This window comes from Polyodon spathula, chromosome 6, assembly GCF_017654505.1.
Source record: "Polyodon spathula isolate WHYD16114869_AA chromosome 6, ASM1765450v1, whole genome shotgun sequence".
In the NCBI taxonomy this organism is placed as follows: Eukaryota; Metazoa; Chordata; class Actinopteri; order Acipenseriformes; family Polyodontidae; genus Polyodon; species Polyodon spathula.
Window position 1 is genome coordinate 44,414,574 of NC_054539.1, and position 20,082 is coordinate 44,434,655.

Below are 20,082 nucleotides of genomic sequence, written 5' to 3' on the forward strand. Positions count from 1 at the left end.
TCTGTTAGTTCAGCAGGGTGTGTCACTTTCACATGAGGAGGTGCTAGTGATACATTATCTTGTACAGTTACAGGCAGTAGGCATTTGAAAACCATACTGTGACGGGTCCGTTGCACTTTTTTACTCATACTTTATGTACTTAAGGCTTAGGTCAGCAGTGTGAGCATATGAAGTGCCGTGGAGTGTCAAGCTCTCCTCACTCCCCATGGTAATGTGGTTTAAACAAGATCGACCTTCACATGGTTTTGAGTTCAATACTTATGAAAATCTTGTTACTCAAAAGTGCAATGTCCTTAGGGTTTTTAAGCTGTGGGAATAGATATTAAATAACTTGAAATGCTCTCCTGATTGGAACACAATATGGGTAAATACGTTTATGTCCTCTAAAACCCCAGCTTATCCGCGCATACAGTTTAAAGCTATTCATAGGGCCTATCCCATCCCTTTAAAGCACTACCAAATTAAACTTCTCTTAGACCCCTCCTGCACAAACTGTAGGCTTGGTGCAGTGGGTAACATGTTGTAACTGAACAAGGCTCACCCCTCCACACTGCATGTTTGGGGTCTGATTGCTGTTACACTAGCCAACCAGGCATAATATCCTGCAAGCTCTTAGACACACACACACACACACATTATATATATATATATATATATATATATATATATATATATATATATATATATATAGTTCTTGTTGTAATTGTATCTGTAACTGTTTTTATGTTTTGGATCAAAATAAAAACAACAATCACAAAAAGAAAATTGTAAACCCAGGATGGATTTAAAGTAAGGCCCCTGATAGTCTATCTTAAATATGACTAGACTTGTAATCCCAAAAGGCATTTGAATCCCTAACGAGATGTTAATGAAATTATGTTGGTGTGTAATTCAAGTTATACTTCAGAATTTTTGCATAAGGGTATTTTTATATACCGCCGATATTCAACATTAAAATGATTAAACATGCTTATTAGCATTATGCTGCATTTTATAAATAAATAATACATTTTCTCAGTAACAATTTGGAAAAAGCAGCTTTCTCAAGTGCTGCATTCCACCTTAAACCCAACAATAAATAAAAATGTCAATGTTGTGCCCCTCCTTTTTTCGCCTTCCTGGGTGTCAATGGAGAGCGATTTGACCTGACTAAACTGTTAAGTCATTCCAAACAGGTAAACATTGGAGTACATGCGCTGGCGTTTTCTTGTTTCTCTGCCTTGTTGCCGTGAAACGTTTGATTATTAAAAAAATAAATAAATAAATTACAAAGAATTACCAAACCGTTGAGGTATTTGTTTTAGTTTCTATGAGGAAACAAAAAGGCTGTAACTCGCTCTGGTTATTCCTGACTGACGGGTTAGATACTTTGGAGGGTTTAAAAAAATCGTTTGCACTGAGTTACTTCCTACCTACAATATTCAAAACCAGAAACTCACGGTACACACAGAAATGGCTACTACTGCCGATCTAGTCAGCAATGGAAACATACATCGACATAACCAAAACATCGATACCTTTAAAAGTGATGCTTATGTGAGAAGCGGATTTAATAGCCACTGTAATAAGGTAAGTGTCCTTACAGAGATGATTAAAAAAAAAAGTTTATTTGTTAACATTTAAAACGGTGATAAAGGCTGAAATGTTCCATAACGATCTAAATACCAAACGAAATGTACACCTTAAACGTCTAAAGCCAAGGCAGGTGCCCATCGAAAAGCAATGTTTGTAGTCATTTCATTGTACGGGGCAGGCTACTTTGATAAACGCGTGTTACAGGGCAAATTACACCTGTTGCTCAGGGTTTTAAGATTTCAGTTGGAGAAATACTGTATTTGTATTAACGCTGCGAGTCATTGGTAACCTAAGTTCCCACCAGTATGTGTAACTATGAGGAAGTAATGTACATCTTCAGTGTTTACGCTTCTTATTTGAATTTCAGTTTATGGTTTCTGGTTTGGACTTTAATATTATTCAATCTGCATTTGTCCTCTTTCTATCAAGAGTAATGAAAATACCTTTATTTATTTATATATTTATTTTTGCCGCAACAAAACAAAACAAAAAATCTAGGTGAATGTTGGTCAGAGCTGAATGTTTTGCTGGTTTTTAACCATTCGTTTTGTTAAAGAAAAACATACTTCCCTCTTAACTCTCCATATTTTATCAAAAGTGTGAATCCGTTTTCAGAGACGTCTTACTGCAAGTGACTATAAGTTATTTCCAGAATACATGTAAGGGATGACATTTGCATTTACCAATTAATCAGTAATGGGAGAGAAAGCACATTTTACACAAATGCTGCATAAGCAGGTGATGTAGGTTGTCCAGTCCCATCAAGGTACAACAGTATATGTTAATACTACAGTAATCCGATCTAAAATGTGACTAAAAAAAAAAAACAACAAAACAAAACATAAACAGAACAAGAAATGGCAAAAGTCATTCCTAAATAGTCCAGCAAGTTTAAATGAAAAACACTAGTTGCCCATTAATTAATTTGCTTAATAGCAAGACAGTGAAAACAAATTCCAAATAAACTGACCTTACTCTTTATACAGTGAATATTTTTGCATCAATAAAGACCCAGTTAGCTTAAATCATATTCTAAACTATCCTGAGATGGAACACTCCTATAGGTTACAATTAGCTTAAGGTTCTGTGTGCTATTGAAAAAATATATTGACAGCAGTATGACCCCTCATTCCATCCATCCCATGAAGAGAAGTTCTGAATTTATGGGAAACATATTAAAATCAGGGTAAATGTAAAACCTGTTACATGCCATTTTGGTGTAACCTTTAGGTACTGCTAACTATTTATTATGTATACAGTAATTAAATATATTACGTTTTTATACTGTATTTTGCCCTCAGTGTTGAAATATGATAGCTTTATGTATACTGAGCATCAAAAGAAACGTATCAGTTATATTTGAGCATCAAAAGAAACTTCTCACTTATATTTGGATAAAATTCACTAGATGTGATTGAAAAATGACAAACTTAAGAGCAGGTGCAGTGACTTTTTATTGTGCTGATTAACAGTTGACATCACAAAGATGCTGCAAAATGATCTGTCAGTCTTAGGCAGGTGTTGTGACTCTTGGTCTCCCAGTTCGTGGCCTGTCATTGATAGAGTGTGTCTAGTTATACCCTCATGCCAGGTTTGAAATTGCAGGATGTGAGTACTCTGGCGAGCCACAGTACGCTGCCCTAGTCCAGCCTTCAACATGCCAATTACATGAAGGCGCTTCTCTCTTGACAGACGTGGCATATTGTTTTTTGGTGGTTTTTTTCTGTGATTTTCTTTATTGCTTTTATTCAAGCTTGCAATTCAGTGGCTGAAATCACTCCATATCCAGTGTCCAATCAGCTATCTCACTATTTAGGTGATTAAGTGTGTTTGCTTCAGTGATTGTCACTCAGGTGTGTCATAATCAAGGATGAATGATTGAGAGATTAAAAGGAAACAAAAAACATTTCGTCAGTGTCCATTACTTATATACCTTTTTTTCGAAAATAAATGTGTTATCATAGTGATAAGTTTCTTTTGATGCTCTGTATATTTCTTGTACAGTACGCGCCAGCTAAACGGGACACGCTTAAACAGGACGACTGCTTTAGTGAGGCACTTTAATGGGAACCGATTTTCCTCTGTGCGCAAGTCAACTTTAGTTCATAGGCACGAGAATAAAACAAAAATCGCTTTAGCGCAGGACTTCTCAAATTCGGTTGTGGGGACCCCTTGTGGCTGCTGATTTTCATTTTAACCAAGCTCTCAGTTACTTAACTGAACCCTTAGTTGAACTGATACTTTTCTTAATTAGACTTTTTTTACTTGTTTTCAGCTCTTAAACAGTTGCATATTTCAAGTTAGCTGTAACATTTGACAAGTAACTTGAACTGCAACTGTTTAACAGCTGAAAACAAGTAAAAAGGTGTAATTTAAGCTAATGATCATACACTTTGTTGCACACACACACACACACACACACACACACACACACACACACACACCCGACACATATTCAAATGTTAGAACTTAGCTTTATATTTGTAACAGGTATTTTCTTTCCTGATTTCATGCATATCGCATATTTTGTCCTAGATTTAACCACAAAAAGCCCAGATTTAGCTAAATACGTAAGCATATAACAAATTCAACATTTACAATCAGCCTAGAATTTTATTACACTTAGCACATGAACGTTTAGCTGACTAGTTAAATCTGGGATTTTAACAAATAAATCTGTGAATTTAAATATTTTCTTTACACTTGGCAAGTCAACATTTAGCTAATATTTCTAACAAATAAAAAATGCATGTAACTTAATTCTAGCGAGCCAATTGGAGGCGAATAAAGTATGCACAAGCCAGAAACCAGTGTGTGGTGCTCCCCATCACTTTGACTAAAATTAAAATGAAATAGAGAGATAGCCATGCCGTCAATTTCCAATTATTCTGCTATTTCTTGCCATGTGGCGTCTTTTTTTTTATTGTTTTTATAACACTATGTAACACAATTTTTCTTCCTGGGTAGTAGGTGTTATTTCCTAATTGCTTATGCCTCAAAAGTATAGAAAATGGCAATAATTCCCCACAAACTTTGCTTTTGTGACCAGGACAGTGATATTTCAAAATATCACTATTTCCAATGGGAAAACTGGCAAATGTGTGTCTTTTCCTTCACATAAAGTCAGAAAAAACAACATATGAATCCAAATTAACATGTATTTATACTAAAGTAATACAAAAATGACTACAAAAGATTTAGAAGTGAGTAGTTTTTCGAGATTTATGATTATACTGTATTTACAAAACTTTGTTACACGGTGTTATCAGTGACACTAGCATCATTTTTTGACTTTAATAATTCAGTTCTTGTTGATGTCTTTTTTTTATTTCTATGGTAATCTACGTGAGCTAGACAATGTCTGGCAGCCACTACCTTTTGACCTTATTTCTGATTGGTCCATTGCGACGTGAACAGCTTGTAGCGCCAATAAGAACGTAAGCAAGTTTACAAATGAGAGGAGGCCATTTGGCCCATCTTGCTCGTTTGGTTGTTATTAGCTTATTGATCCCAAAATCTCATCAAGCAGCTTCTTGAAGGATCCCAGGGTGTCAGCTTCAACAACATTACTGGGGAGTTCCAGACTCACACAATTCTCTGTGTAAAAAGTGCCTCCTATTTTCTGTTCTGAATGCCCCTTATCTAATCTCCATTTGTGACCCCTGATCCTTGTTTCTTTTTTCAGGTTGAAAAAGCCCCTTGGGTTGAAATTGTCAATAGCGGTGGGAATTTTGAGTAATTTAGTTCTCGAGTACTTGAGTGTTAAAAATTTTAAGTACTCGAGTATTCAAACCTAATGCCAGATAATATTATTCTACATATGCGCCACAAAAATGACCACGTTAACACTAGAGCCGCCGCAGTTATACTCATACCTAAAACCCGCACCGGCAGTCATTATGACATTGTTATTTTAAACAACATCAATATCAACCCTTTGCGGGCCTATGTCGGACCAGGTCTGACATTACATTTTCCCTTTCCAGTCCAATGTCGGACCCTGTCCGACATCATCAAAAAGAAGTCAAGCACAGATCTCTAGTCATTTTTAATCCAGAAAAATCAGAGAAAACCTTTCAATGGGCGAGTGAGCCCAATAGGAGTCGAGAGAAGCCGAAAAATAACAAAAGGGGTGGATCCGAGCAGTACACATAGCCCCTGCACCACAGAGATAACACGGACATAAGCAAAGAAGATAGCTGCTTCTGCATCCAGTACTCGGAGAATATCACAAACATTTGCAGAGCTTTTTGAGGTGTTATAGTAATAAAATAATGACTTGGATCACATTATTGAGGAGTTTGGTGATAAAACGAGTGATCAGGAGAAATTTATCAGTATGCATGACTATGAAGAGGTATGTGATAAATACAGCAAACAAGGGGTAGAGCAGGGTTAAACCTGTTTTGCTATGGATAAAATTACTTTTAAACAGTGCGTGTAAAATTAACAGCACATGTGAAAATAAATTGGACCTGACGCGCCTGACAGGCACTGAACAAATGGACCGCAATGGGTTAAACCATTTTGGCCATTTTGTTTTAGGTTTGATTTGTCTACTTCTGGGATGTCATTGTTTTGAACGTCTAGTACTACATTTTTTTTAAAACAGCCATACTTTTTCTATGTATGTTTTCTCAATTTAACTCCAATCTACTTCTGTCAGTCTCTGTTTTATTCAAAATTGTAAACCTTAGCTTTAGTTGTTACTTTTGGGGTTTTAACTAGCACTTCAAGCGAGACCATGTTGTGATCTGAGTTTGTCAATGGTTCTGTAACTTCTGTTTTAACTAGTCTGCCTTTGGTATTTGAAAAGACTAAATCAATGCATGCCTCCCCTCTAGTTGGTGCATTGACAGATTTCATTAGGAAGCAGTCATTTGTCATTTCTACCATTTCAATTTTGTCTGTCGTGCTCTCCACCGGGTTTTCACATTTTATATGGGGGAAGTTGAAATCCCGCATTAGATTGTGTAACAGATTATTTTGCTTGGTGTCTGAATTTGACGGTCAATAGCGTGCCCCTATTATTATACCCTTTGCATTTTTGTCCATTATTGTGACGCATATTGATCCTACGTTGTTTTTTTCTTCCAGATTACACCTGGGCTTCAAGACTATTGTTTTATGTATAGTGCTATACTTCTGCCTTTTCTATCCTGCCTGTCTTTCCTATACAGAGTACACCCACTAGTATCATATTTGTCTCCATCACTCTCAGATAACTAAGTTTCTGTAACATCTTGTTAGTGCAGTAGCGTCAAGTTCTAACATTTTGCTTTTGAGACTTCTAGCATTTAGCTACATTTAATGGCTATCTTACCCGAGTTGTTGCCCTTGTTTTGATGTAGTCTCCCTTCTGTTTTTTTGTTGATTTCTCCCCCCTTCCTTTCTAGTTTAAATGCTTCTGAACCTCCTCGACTATCCTTTTTCCAAGTAGATTGGTTCCCTTTTTATTTAAGTGAAGTCCGTCCAGCCTATATAGATAATCCTTGCTGTAGAATGTGATTCAATGTTCAAGAAAGGTGAAGCCTTCCTGTGTGCACCGCGATTTCAGCCATGCATTTTAATTATTTATTTCTAGCTGTCCGTATGGTCCTTTTCAAGGTACCACAAATACCACAGTTTTGGTCTTGTCTTTTAATTTCCTTCCTAGCTCTTTGAATTTGTTTTGCAGGGATTTTGGCCTGTCTCTTCCAATGTTGTTTGTACCAATGTGGACGACTACTACTGGGTCGTCTCCTGTTCGTTCTTGGAGCCTATCCACATTCTCAGTGATGTGCATGACAAAGGCTTCCGAAAGACAGCACACTGTTATTGTAAGGGGGTCCAGACTGCACACTGAACTTGCTGTGTTTCTCAGTATGGAGTCCTTGACAATCATGACCTCCCTTCTTTTTGCTTCCTGGCCAGCACCATGCAGGTGTCACAGATTACTGGCTTGAAGGCCATAATAACACATTTATTTCAATATTTGCACACTTCATTTGTGATGCTCACTTCGCTTGCGGTGTGCATTACATTTAAATCAGTAGTTTTAATTATTTAGTATTCTCTCACGTCTGGTGTGCATAGGCCCTTAACCCTTTGGCACCGAGCCATTCTAATTTTGGTGCTTAAACACAGATGACCTGCTCTCTCTTCCGAGATGTGTCACGGCAAAAATAAGCCGTGGGGCAAACAAATCAGTGTTTCTGAGCCTTTTCATTGAATAAGGCTAGGTGCTAGGAAAAAAAACCTGTGTCCCTACGTGTAAATTTTGATGGTACACGTCAACAAAGTGATGCACAGAAAACGCGTCAACCAGCGCATATTTTGAAGTTTTTATCCCTTAGCTGCCAGAGCGCTCTAAAATCGATATATAGTATCGATGGCCTTTCATGTCATATCTCGGCCTTCCAATCGCCAGTCTTGTTTTTTGTTGTTGTTGTTTTGCGTGGGTCATAGCTATGACTACGGGCCACGTCTCCACATAATTGGTTTAGGGCTAAGATGGGTGGGACGTATAATATTATAATTACAAAAGACGCGTCATCAGGCGCCGTCATTTTACAATGAGTTTATTGAAGAATCATGCCATGACGTCTGTGTCTCCGGTTCTGCAAGTCCAAAATTGCTGATCTACAACAACAATTTGAAATGTGAGTAGGCCTACTGGGACTAACTATCTATTGTGTTTTTTTTTTTTTTTTTTTTTTACTTTATTCCATTTTTTATAAAAACATGTGAATGTTTTTTTTTTTTCCTCTGTCTGTCTGTCCGTGTGTGCGTGCGTGCTTGCAGGTGATTACTTTAGTCTAAATAGATCCATAGAAAGAGACAAGACTGCTACTTTACCAGCATTTAATATTTTTTATTTTTTATTTTGTAGAATTGGTTCTTATTATCTTTAATTATATAAGTTTTTATTTGTTCATGTTTTTGTAAATAGTTTACTGACCATTATCGTGTATATGTTATAAGGAGGGGTCTACCTAAATCGCGATTTCGCGGAAATCGTGAAATTGAGGGGTCACCGCGAAATTCACCTCTTCTAGGGGCCAATGCATACCAGACAAGTACGGAGAGGGGAAAAAAAGACTTGTTTAAATGAACTACTGCACAACGCAAGCGACGCAAACTACATATCTTCCTTCTGTAGATAACCCTTTTTATTCCTTCGCTGTCATGTGTGCATTGCACTTAAGCAAAAAACAAACACAAATAACATAAATAACATTTACAAAAAAATTCTCCAAAGCGGTTAATGTTCTTGTTTATTATTCAAGTGACAACAAAGTTTTAATCTGCCTATCAGTGCAATTTTTCTGCTTTTCTGTGACCGATGCTGTGCAGTTGGGGGTGGAAAAAGTTGGTGCTGCATTTAGGTTGCTAAAATCTAATTTTCAGCATTGGAGGTAAAATATTAGAAATGGACGACAAAAAAAAGCAAAGTATATTTCGGCTGATGATCGTTTCAAGATATTTCCCAAAGAAACAGTACATGCAGATTGAGGTAATTGTTTTGCATATCTTAATGTGTTTGGAGAAAGTACGATCTATCACTATTTAGCGTCAGAATCACACATTAAACAAAAGGCTACTACAGAGGCTGCTGAACAGAACGTAAAATAAACAGCTTTCAGAAACCAAACTGGAAAGTCAGACAGACAAAAAGCATTCCTTTCTGCAAGTCAAATCAGTGCTACACGATCTAGCACAGCCACCTCGCTTCAACCTGCTGCTTACATTTTCGTAGTTGGAATTTTAGACCCGAATAGGCACGTTTTCTTTGTTTTGAGTCGGTACTAATAAAATAAATTATTGGATGAGACAAATAACATGACAACGAACGTGTTACATACATTGCCGTTATTAAAGTATGCCAGGTACCCTTGGGTAACTGAGTTTTGGGACTGTTTCTAATCGATTTCCACATCTGTATAATTTGGCAAAACTTTTCCTTAACTTCCAACCAATTTAGTGGATGCAGAGCGTGCAGTCTCAATGTATGGGCAAGTCAACTGCAAGGGGATGCTGCATGCTTGCCTTTAACAAATGACAGCACTCTGTTTTAGTAAGGAAGCAAGTATCACTATTTTTAGGCTTTATAGTGTTCTGAAATACTGTCTACTTATGTTTATTTAATGTTTAAACAGGTCCGCAAAATCCGAATTTTATTCCGCAACCTACCCGTGAAAAATCCGTAAATTTACCATGATTTAAGTAGACCCCAAGTTATAAAATATAAAGTTTTTGCAGTAAAACCTGACATTTTCAGCCTGATTTACTTATTCTAGTTTTGAAAATAAAAATCTTGCTATCAAAGTTTTGTCATGACTGAGTGTTTTTTGTATTTTGATGTATTTAGTGTGCACAATGCTAGTTGTAAGTTGCTTGTTTTTTTTAATATAATAAAATACTGAACATCTTGTGAGGTGTTTCTTTATTTTTGTGTCTGTTATATTCATAAATAAACATACTTTTATCACAAACAGGGTAATAATGTTTCCATTCTCAGTTTTTGGAAAGTCTTTGAGCTGGTCTGCATTTGCGTTCAGAGGTGGTTTTTCATAAAATACCATGCATTATAAAACTGTGTAGCTCTTCGAGTGTACAAAATATTTTAAATCTGAATTACGCAGCACCTATATCCCGTACGTTTTTTTCTATCTAACTTGGAAAGAGGTCTAAATTGACCATTTTTAAAAAATATTATTTATTACTATACATTTTTCAATTCTTTTTTGGGCAGTGCAGTTTATATATAAAAAAAAAAAAAAACATATAATACACCTGAACACCTTTCTTCAGATATATTGGGTTTTAATTTCTGATGAACGGTTGCCAAACAGCAAGCACTAAACACAAAGTGGTCATATTCAAGCCCAAATATGGTCATTCTATGGCATCAAAGGGTTAACATGCAAGCCCACGCCCATTGATGTGTTTCATTTGGCATTGTATGCTCCAGATCTGCGCTTACACTCTGGCTTTTAAGAATGTGTTTGTTAACATTTATCTATTTAACTAAATCTGGACTTTTTTTGGTTAAATCAAGGAAAAAATATATGATTTACATTAAATACGGCTGTCTTCACTGACAGACTCGCCACTTTAAACATACATATACCTGCAAGTCATAGCGTGATCATCAGCTGATCATTTAAAAGGTAAAAACTTGGACTAATTAGCTGTCAATTATGTATTTATTTTAAATAGTCTATCCTTTAAAAAAGTGTGTGTGTGTGTGTGTGTGTGTGTGTGTATATATATATATATATATATATATATATATATATATATATATATATATATATATATATATATATACACAGTACCAGTCAAAAGTTTGAGTACACTTGCTGGAAACTGTAATTGACAATGTTTTACGCCGTATAAGTTTCTGTAAATACTTGAAAATGAAAACACATGTTACAATATACAAAACAAAACAAGGAGTATCAAAGCAATGCTCAAGAAAATTTAAAATTGTCTCCAAATCTTGGATTCCTCAAAATAGCCACCCTTTTCCTTAATAACAGCCTCACAAACACGAGGCATTTGGTTAACAAGTTTCAGCAGGAAATCACCCGATATGTCTTCCCAGCACTTCTGCAGCAATTCCCAGAGATGTAGGGCACTTGTGGGTAGCTTTGCTTTGACTCTTCTGTCCAGTTCATCTCATACAAGTTCTATGGGATTGAGGTCTGGAGACTGGGCGGGCCAGGTCATTAGATTGAGTTGACCGTCACTTTCCTTCTTCGCTAGATAGTTCTTGCACAACTTTGAGGTGTGTTTTGGGTCATTATCTTGCTGAAGAATGAAGGACTGCCCAGATAGCTGTAATCCTGATGGAATGGCATGCCTCTGAAGTATGCTATGATAGCCATGCTGATTGAGCTTACCATGGACTTGGTAAAGATCACCAACTCTGTCACCAGCAAAGCAACCCCAGACCATGACACTGCCTCCTCCATGCTTGACAGTGAGAACCACACATGCAGAACTCATGCGCTCACCCTCTCTGCGTCTTACAAATACTCGGCGGTTAGATCCAAATATTTAAAATTTTGACTTATCGGTCCATAAGACCGACTCAGACGTCCAGTTTCTATGGTTTTTGGCCCAGGCAAGTCTCTTCCTCTTATTCTGCCCTCTTAACAATGGTTTCTTTGCAGCAATTCTTCCAGTTAGGCCAGCTTCACGCAATCTCCTCTGAACAGTTGATGTTGAAACATCTGTACTTCTGGTAGCATTTAGCTGCGCTTGTATTTCAGGGGCAGTTAATTGCCGGTTTCGCAGACTTGTGACTTGAATGAACTTGTTCTCTGATTCTGAGGTCACCCTTGGCCTGCCTGACCTTGTTCGGTCCTCATGAGTGCCAGTTTCTTCAAATCGTTTAATGGTCTTCGCCACAGCAGTTACAGATGCTTGCAAAGTTCTTGCGATTTGTCTTAAAGATTGACCTTCATTTCTTAGCATATGCATGCTTTGCTTAACTGAGCGTATTTTGCAAATTTCTGCTCCCTTACATTCAGGAATGACAAACTTGTGCATATGCTACCTATATTTATAGTAATCATGAACCCTCACCACAATAATTGGTGACAAAAGGTTAATTAGGTAACATGCTAGTTAACTCAGAGAACATCTAACAAAAACACTTTTATGCTTAGGCCAGTGTTCTAAAACCGTGTTATACACATTTCAGACTTTTAACTGACTTGGGCTTCAGACTGAAATCCCCTTGCTTTGGGTGACCATTTCATTGAAATTGACACGATTTACATTTTCATTTAAAAATTAAATGTTTGAATGCAATTCGCTTATGATTATCAGCTTATATAAGTACACGTATTATATAATGAAATATTAAGTGTTTATAGACAAGTTTATACAGTTAAAAGCATTGATAATCATGAAAAACCTGGTTTCAAGCAGGTGTACTCAAACTTTTGACTGGTACTGTATATATATTTTTTATAGAACTGCCTCTTTAATCATAGTTAATCATCTTTGCGCATCACTGCCTTACACCAACTGAAATAGAACAAAACATCAACTGAGTGAAAAGTCATCTGCAATCTAAATTAAGTGTAAAAATAATTAGATTTCGGTATGTGGAAAATCATTTTTTTGACAAAGGCATACTGTATTGCTGTACTGCTACACACATCTTAGTAGTACTCTTTGGTGACCAGCAGTAAGTTTACCCTAGTGTAGTGCAGATGTCGCCCTAGTATAGTCTAAAGACGCTTCAGACTTTTCGCACCTTAAGTTGACAAGAGTTTGAGGTTTTTTTTTTTATTATTTTTAAAACAGGTTTTACCTACACTATACTATACTATTCTTAAGGCTTGGTCACATGGGTGACTTTTGTATCACGGGACTAAAAAGAGACAGGACGCCAGAGTTTGAAATTTAACAGAAGGTCCCCGATGTCCTATATATATATATATATATATATATATATATATATATATATATATATAATATATATATATATATATCGGAGCGAGCACCTCCTGAGAAAACTGTCTGAGATAAAAATAAATGGACAATTTATATGGGACTAAATTTCCCTGATGTTGGTAAAACCACCTGTTTAGTGGTGATTTTTAGTCCAGTGCAAATCAGGCTTAAGTTAAACTCGTAGGCTACAAACATGAAAAGGACAGGTGAAGTCAAATTAAAATTTCTATTATCAGATTATGTTTTGCACTTTTTCTTTCCAAATGATAGATAATAGACTGTAGATCATTGTTAAGGTTAAGGCTTGGACAAGCCTAAGGGCTTTGTACTAATACATTTCTGAAATACCTGAACAGGAAAGAGACTGGCAACGTTAAAGGCGGGGCAAGGTCAATGAACTCCTACAGTACAACTACATTCCTACAGTACAACAATTATTTATAATAATTTCCATATCGCAATATTGTGGGATTAAAAAATTAACGTACAATTGCAGAGATGTACATTGTATTGCTAATACTGCTACAGTACAAATGCAGTATAATCAAGTTTATTTTATGTAAGCTACAACAAACCCTATGCATATCAATCATTGTCAGTCTTGTAGGCAAACACTACACACTAACTTTAACCATTTTATTCCATTGATTGGTGTTTAGGTACCAAATGCTATTTGCATGTTGCATTAAGCACTATTAGCCATCCATTTTGAATTTATTTTGAGACATGCGCATGAGTCATGTGTTTTTAAAATGTGAACTTTTGGTATTATAAGTTCGATGTACTTTTAAAACGCATCTCAAACTAATGAAAAATGTGGCATGACTTTGTATTTTTAGAGTTATTAAGTTATTGCTTTTCTTATGTAAATATCTGTTAACGTCAATTGTGTTAATATATTTTTCTGTGTTTTGCAAGACTTAAATACTATCTTTAGAAATACATGCACGATATTAATGTTCAATTTTCGTATCGTTGCCCACCACTACAAAATATACTGTATCAAATATGCTGAGGTGTCACTGCCCCACCTCCAGTTATTGAGTGTGCGTTAATCTTTTCTCAGTACATGCTGAAGGCCTGTGTACATACATATGGATATTTAACAATGCTGGATACAGGGCCTCATTTACAAAAGGGCACTACATGTAGCTATAACATGTACATTAAGTGAGCCTGACATACTTGATAAATCTAAATGTACTGCCCCATTTACTAACAGAGGACGTATTAATTTACGTGCACACTATTTGGCTAATTTACATATCATAGCATGCACGCTACATGTGTTTGTGGCAATCATTTAATGTGCACGATAGTGTCCAAGACTTACTCGTGACCCCAGCAGTCCTGGCATATCTTTTGGTCAGTGGCTTATTATGAAAGGTGGAGGTGGCTTACATTGAACGAAAATGAGCGATTAACAGATGCAGCCCTCCACAGGGGAGTCTAGTGGAGGAGGTTGTTTTAAATTATAATACCTTGTTTGGTCCAGTATTTTATTTAACTGCTCTATTATGTGTATCAATGTAATGAACTATAGAATAAAATCTAAGAAATTATAACATTCAATTTTTTCACGCTTAATATAACCTGTTATTTACAGGTCATTTTCACTGCTCAATATAAAACCTTTCATGCAAGTAATGTCTCAATGATGCCAGGTAGATGTCAGCCCAGAAAAATAGGTTTAAATAGTGGATAAAGCCTGGTTTCCAAACAAACTAACTATCGCTCACTTTAAGGTGCACACTACGATTCTTGCCCTTTAGTAAATATGGTGCGAGTAAAGCTCACCTCATTATTCAAAGCAGAGTCATTTAAATATCATGCAGTACCATACAAATCACATATTCATTCTCATTACAGTAGCATGCCACAATAAAATCAATGTGCACCATAATATGCCTACTATTTTGCACGGTAATGAATCAAATTGCAATAGTAAATATGTAAATCATGAAACACTAATTATAATTATGGTGCACTATAATGTTTAGTGCCCTTTTGTAAATGAGGCCCACAGTCTCATGTATGATCTGTGTAATACTGGTAGTAACAAGTTTTTCACTTTTACAGCACAACGGCAAAGCAAATGGAGGTTTAGATAAACGTCCATTTAAAGAATCCTTTGACCAGGCTCCACTGTATGTTGCCGTTCTAACATATGTGGGCTTCGGAGTCGTTACGCTGTTTGGTTACTTCAGGGACTTTCTGAGGGCCTGTGGCCTTGAAAAATGTTATCTTGCACAAGAAAGGGAGGAACAAAAGGTATGTTGACGGTTGTTGTTTGTTTTTAATTTGTTTATATTTTTTATAAGCGGAGTTCTCAAATAGAAAGTACAAAGCTTTCTGTTGCCATACCTAATGTGTTGTGTTTGAACTTTGGTGCGTTTCTATCTGTGTAACTATGGCCACAATGTTCTGTTGGATACCGCTTGAAAAATAACCTTTTGAAACTTGCCTGTGTGATGCAGTATATTTAAAAGTTATTTTGTTCATTCATTATTTAAGTTGTATGTAATTTGTGATGCATCCCAATCCTAAATTTTATTAGTCATGATTTCATCACTTCATTTCAAGGCTTTGTTGTTTCCTATTTTGCTGTTAAGTTTGCCCTTTTGAATCTCTTGGTGCAAAATTATTTGAAATGTTGGTGATTCAAGAAGAGAAGGTGGAAGATATCAGGAATGCTAATAATCTATTAACCTTTTCCCCTGAACAATAGGATTTTGTACCACTTTACCAAGACTTTGAGAACTTTTACACAAGGAATCTGTACATGAGGGTGCGAGACAACTGGAACCGGCCAATCTGCAGTCTTCCAGGCCCACAGTTTGATCTGGTGGAACGTGTTTCTGACGACTACAACTGGACTTTCAGGTACTCTAGTCTGCATATGAAGATATTTTCATTTTTTGACATCGGATCATGAGCATCCAATACTTCAAGCAAACCAAGTAAAACACACTTTTGATCTTAGGTATTAGTGATTAAGAAAATATGAAGTTACATATTCATACTCACCGGTACTCAGTAAATGCTTTTCAATCTGCTTTTCATTCAACGCGCATGCATTCCATCCACTCTTACTCAGTCCACTAGTATTCTGTTAGAAAGCAGTATCGTCACAGAAACCGAACAATCATTAAAATATTGTCAAAATTAGCTCTATTGGTTTTGATGCACTGTGATCTGTAACCTCTCCTGATACCGATCACTAATTCTCTGTTGAAGATTGGAAAGCAAAGGAAAAGACAGTTGTGGCATCTGAAGTAAGTTTACTATTATCAAATGTTTAATAAGTCTTCTGATATAATACTTTTTTTCCCATTTTTAAATCTTCAAAACAACGAATATGGCAGATTTAGTCAAATATAGCTATTTTTAAAAATAAAATATGTGTATCATCAATGCATTCTGGGAACATCTCTGCAAAGAAAAATATAGAATTATTTTCTTATGCACACAATTAAGATACAAATTCTAGTCCTGCTTGTGTCCAAGCTAGCTGCGTAAGGTTTAGTCATGTTAAATTAAACTCTTCATAAATCCAGTTGATTAATGGTTCAGCAGTAGAGTGACCAGTTACAGTAATTCATTATACAATAAAAATCTAGGTGGAACTTTTTCTTTGAGTGTGAAATATTTTAAAAATTACGAGCAGCTGTTAAACAGAGGAGCTGTTGTTACTCTTGATAATCATTACTGTTGATCGTAATGTAAAATCTATTCCTTGAAAAATCATACAGTGAGGATTATTTCCCTAAATTGGAAATGTGTACTGTAGCAATCATCTAAACAACTCACTTAAACAAAAATAAATGGCATTTAAAGAAATGCACTCCTGTACTCCTTCAGCACCTAGAAATACATTTACAGAGAAAATCTTAGGATAACCCAATTTAATAATTGTCTTCTATTGAAAAATAATTTATAAAGTGGACATATATTAATATCTTTGACACCATTTGAAATAGATTCCAGATTTTAATCCCCAAAATCCCAGTGACATGTACCTCTAACCTGAATGAATTAACTGAATGAATTTTATGCCAAATCGTTATTGGCACAGTTACAAAAAACAATTAAAAAAAACAATTAATTTTGGTAATTAAAAATAATAAATACAAAACATTAATTTTCTATTTAAAAATAATAAATACAAAAAAAACAAAAACATGCTAATGAGCAAAAGGTTTGAGAATCTTTCCTACTGTCAACACAGTCAAAATCTACTCTGTTATACATAATAAGAGTTAAAACAGAGTAGCAGTAAATCTGCAGAACCATTGTTTATAACCAAATTAAATTGAACATACTCTCCAGTAGATATTGAAACAGTACTGACAAACTAGGTAGAGGGTCATTTTCCTCGCTGGTGGCTGTATCATAATGAAAGGATGATTATGTTTTAATGTTGTGCTTTTTCTTTCAGAAACACTGGAAAAATTATCAAAAATGTCATTAATATGGGTTCGTACAACTACCTGGGTTTCGCAGAAAACAACGCCAGCTTCTTGACGACTGTGGAGGACACAACAAGACAGTATGGCGTCGGAGTCTGCAGCACCCGGCAGGAAATGGGTAAGTGGGTTTCAATGAGTGGGTAAGAGTTGCCATGGTTTCATATGGGGTTGAAGGCAGCCAAGATCAAACAGACAAAGAGATCAAACGCAACTGTCTGCTTGTTTAAATTCTCTAAGGACATCTTTCATTTTGGTTAACCTCTAGCAAATTAAAAGTTCATTTTGGCATAAGCCCTGTCTTTCTTTACTGTACCAAAAACCCTTGAAAGGCCATGGAGGGTCATTTTTAAAAAAAGAGGTAGCTTGAGAGTCTATGTTTGCATATATCGTATCAGTTTTTAATCTGAAATGCAGTTGGGGTGGGGGTGGGGTAGTAAAGTTAGTTATTATGGTTTTTAAATGTGCACATTTGTGCTTTCACTACAGCTTTCCTGGGAGCACTGTCCCACTCTGACACCACATAGGACAGGATAGCGTCAAGAAGGAGACTCGAAATCAGAAAAGCTGCAGTGAAAGCAATAATGTGCACGTTTATTAACACATAAAGAATAACGCAAATAAAGAAACAAAGGCACAGGGGCCAAAATAAAAGATTAAACAATACAATACCAGCGTTTGAATAAATGTTACTTACCTTCATTGAACTGTCTCCCAAACTTCCCCAGCAAACAAAGGACTTGGCTTCCTTTTGTATAGTATGTGACTGGGACTTCAATTATTTAATCGAGACCCAGCAACATTCCACATGTGAATCCCGCAGGGATGGAATTGCAGTACCATTGTGCAGTATTTCTTCCACATTCATTCAGTTGTCGTTGTGCTGACAGTGCTGTGTGGTATGTTAAATTAAACGGTTGTACTACAATTGTCAGGGTATTCTAATGGTGTTCAAATGTTATTTTGAATATAAAAACTTATACCAAATACCAAAAAATAAATTAACCCCACTTCTTGTGTAAGGGGTAATTCAATTAATAATTTGTCACATACCTAAAGCATTTTCATCATATTGCAATTGATTGTTTACAAAGAAATCCATAAAGCCATCCCAAGTATTTAAAAAACGATGCCCACAGCCTCTCCTTCGACACAGTTTTTCAAACTAGGAAAGCAGAAATCCACAAATATTATGAAATTCAGGGAGAAAGTCTAATTTACACATATTCTCATACCTACACTACTCCAAGTACACAAACAAGGGATGAGGGTAAAAATAAAGTAACTCCTGCCAGACCCTTGTTAATGACAGCAAATCAACAGGTAATGCCCTCCAATGTATTTGACTGCTGCATAAACAGGGACTTGGGTGAACGTTTGTTCTTATTTTGTTGTGTTGTGCCGAGGTATATGGCAGTTCATCTTATGAACAGACTACAAATGTTCAGGCACAAATACAGTGTTCACAATTAAACTTTTTTTTTCATGTCTGAGAAGCCTTTGGCAAAAGAACATAGTTTTTAGTCATTAAAGGCTGAGCATGTTTACTTAAGCAATAGTGCACTTGGGGGTGTTGAGTACCATGGTATACTGTAACCACAGCCCAAGGGTTACGTTCTAAAGCAACCGTCTCATCAAGAGTCACCTCAAATCCCACTTAGGGTGTGCTAATGTCATGGTGATCTCTCCCCAACAGAGCTGTGCTGTTGCTCTTTTACATTTACAGTAATTTACTCTTTCAAATCTGTATATTTGCTAGAATGCATTGGTATAATTCATCAACTTAATACTGAAGTACAGAAACAGCTATCTGGCACCAGTACATTTTGTAATTGATTGAATGGCGAGTCAAGAGGTCTAGTTTTGCTACAAAATGATGCCATGCTATTCATGTCATTCTCTTTTGCCTCACAGGGGGGGGGTAGGGTAGGGGTTAAAGAATTCACACTTTGGGTGTGTCTGAGTTTACTGAATGCCAAACTCCTTCATGTTTGAAATTGTCGTCAGCCATTAATAAAGAGAACCACAGTGAATAATTAACTAAATGGAAGTGATTTACATTGTAATGGCTCTGAGAGATCCTGGTACAGAGAGATATGAAGGTTAAGATTTGATGCTATCAGTGGACAGTGGACCCTGTGCTTCATATGTGTGAGAAGGTTGTTTACATAAAGAGCATTTTGAATGGTGTGTTGCAAGGAAACGTATGAATAATCAAACAATGCACCAATGTCCCCATGTGTTCTTATAAATAATAAAATGAATGGTGGTGACAGTCTCAGTTACTCTATTCTTTTTTCTCTCTTTTTTTAAATTGTATTTATTTATCCTTAGGGTAACAGAATTTTGGTAGACCTGCAGTATTTACCACTGTATGTCTGTCTGGCAAATTAAGAAATTCCATTGGATATAACAGTTGGTTATAATTATAAGCAGTAACATTTAATGTTAACAATGGAAAACAGGCCTGTACTGGGGTTGAGTGTGTATATAATTATACACACACAACCACATATATGCTGTACAATGAGAATGGAAACAAACAAATAATAAGTGCCTATAAGTTTAACTTTGAGAGAGTTTAAGA

At 36.1% G+C, this 20,082-nt stretch overlaps 1 protein-coding gene across 2 annotated transcripts in view; it reads left to right on the top strand.

Moving 5' to 3' along the window:
- Positions 1-1,164: 1,164 nt before the first annotated feature.
- Positions 1,165-20,082, top strand: part of sptlc3 (serine palmitoyltransferase, long chain base subunit 3) — a 59,666-nt gene continuing 40,748 nt past the window's right edge. Inside the window, exons 1-4 of one of the 2 annotated variants that reach the window (XM_041252928.1) lie at positions 1,165-1,569; positions 15,109-15,300; positions 15,758-15,912; positions 17,468-17,616. In XM_041252928.1, coding sequence (XP_041108862.1) covers positions 1,453-1,569; positions 15,109-15,300; positions 15,758-15,912; positions 17,468-17,616 — 613 coding nt within the window. In that variant the 5' untranslated portion in view covers positions 1,165-1,452. The remainder of the gene's footprint in view (positions 1,570-15,108; positions 15,301-15,757; positions 15,913-17,467; positions 17,617-20,082) is intronic. The other variant, XM_041252926.1, reaches the window with a different exon arrangement.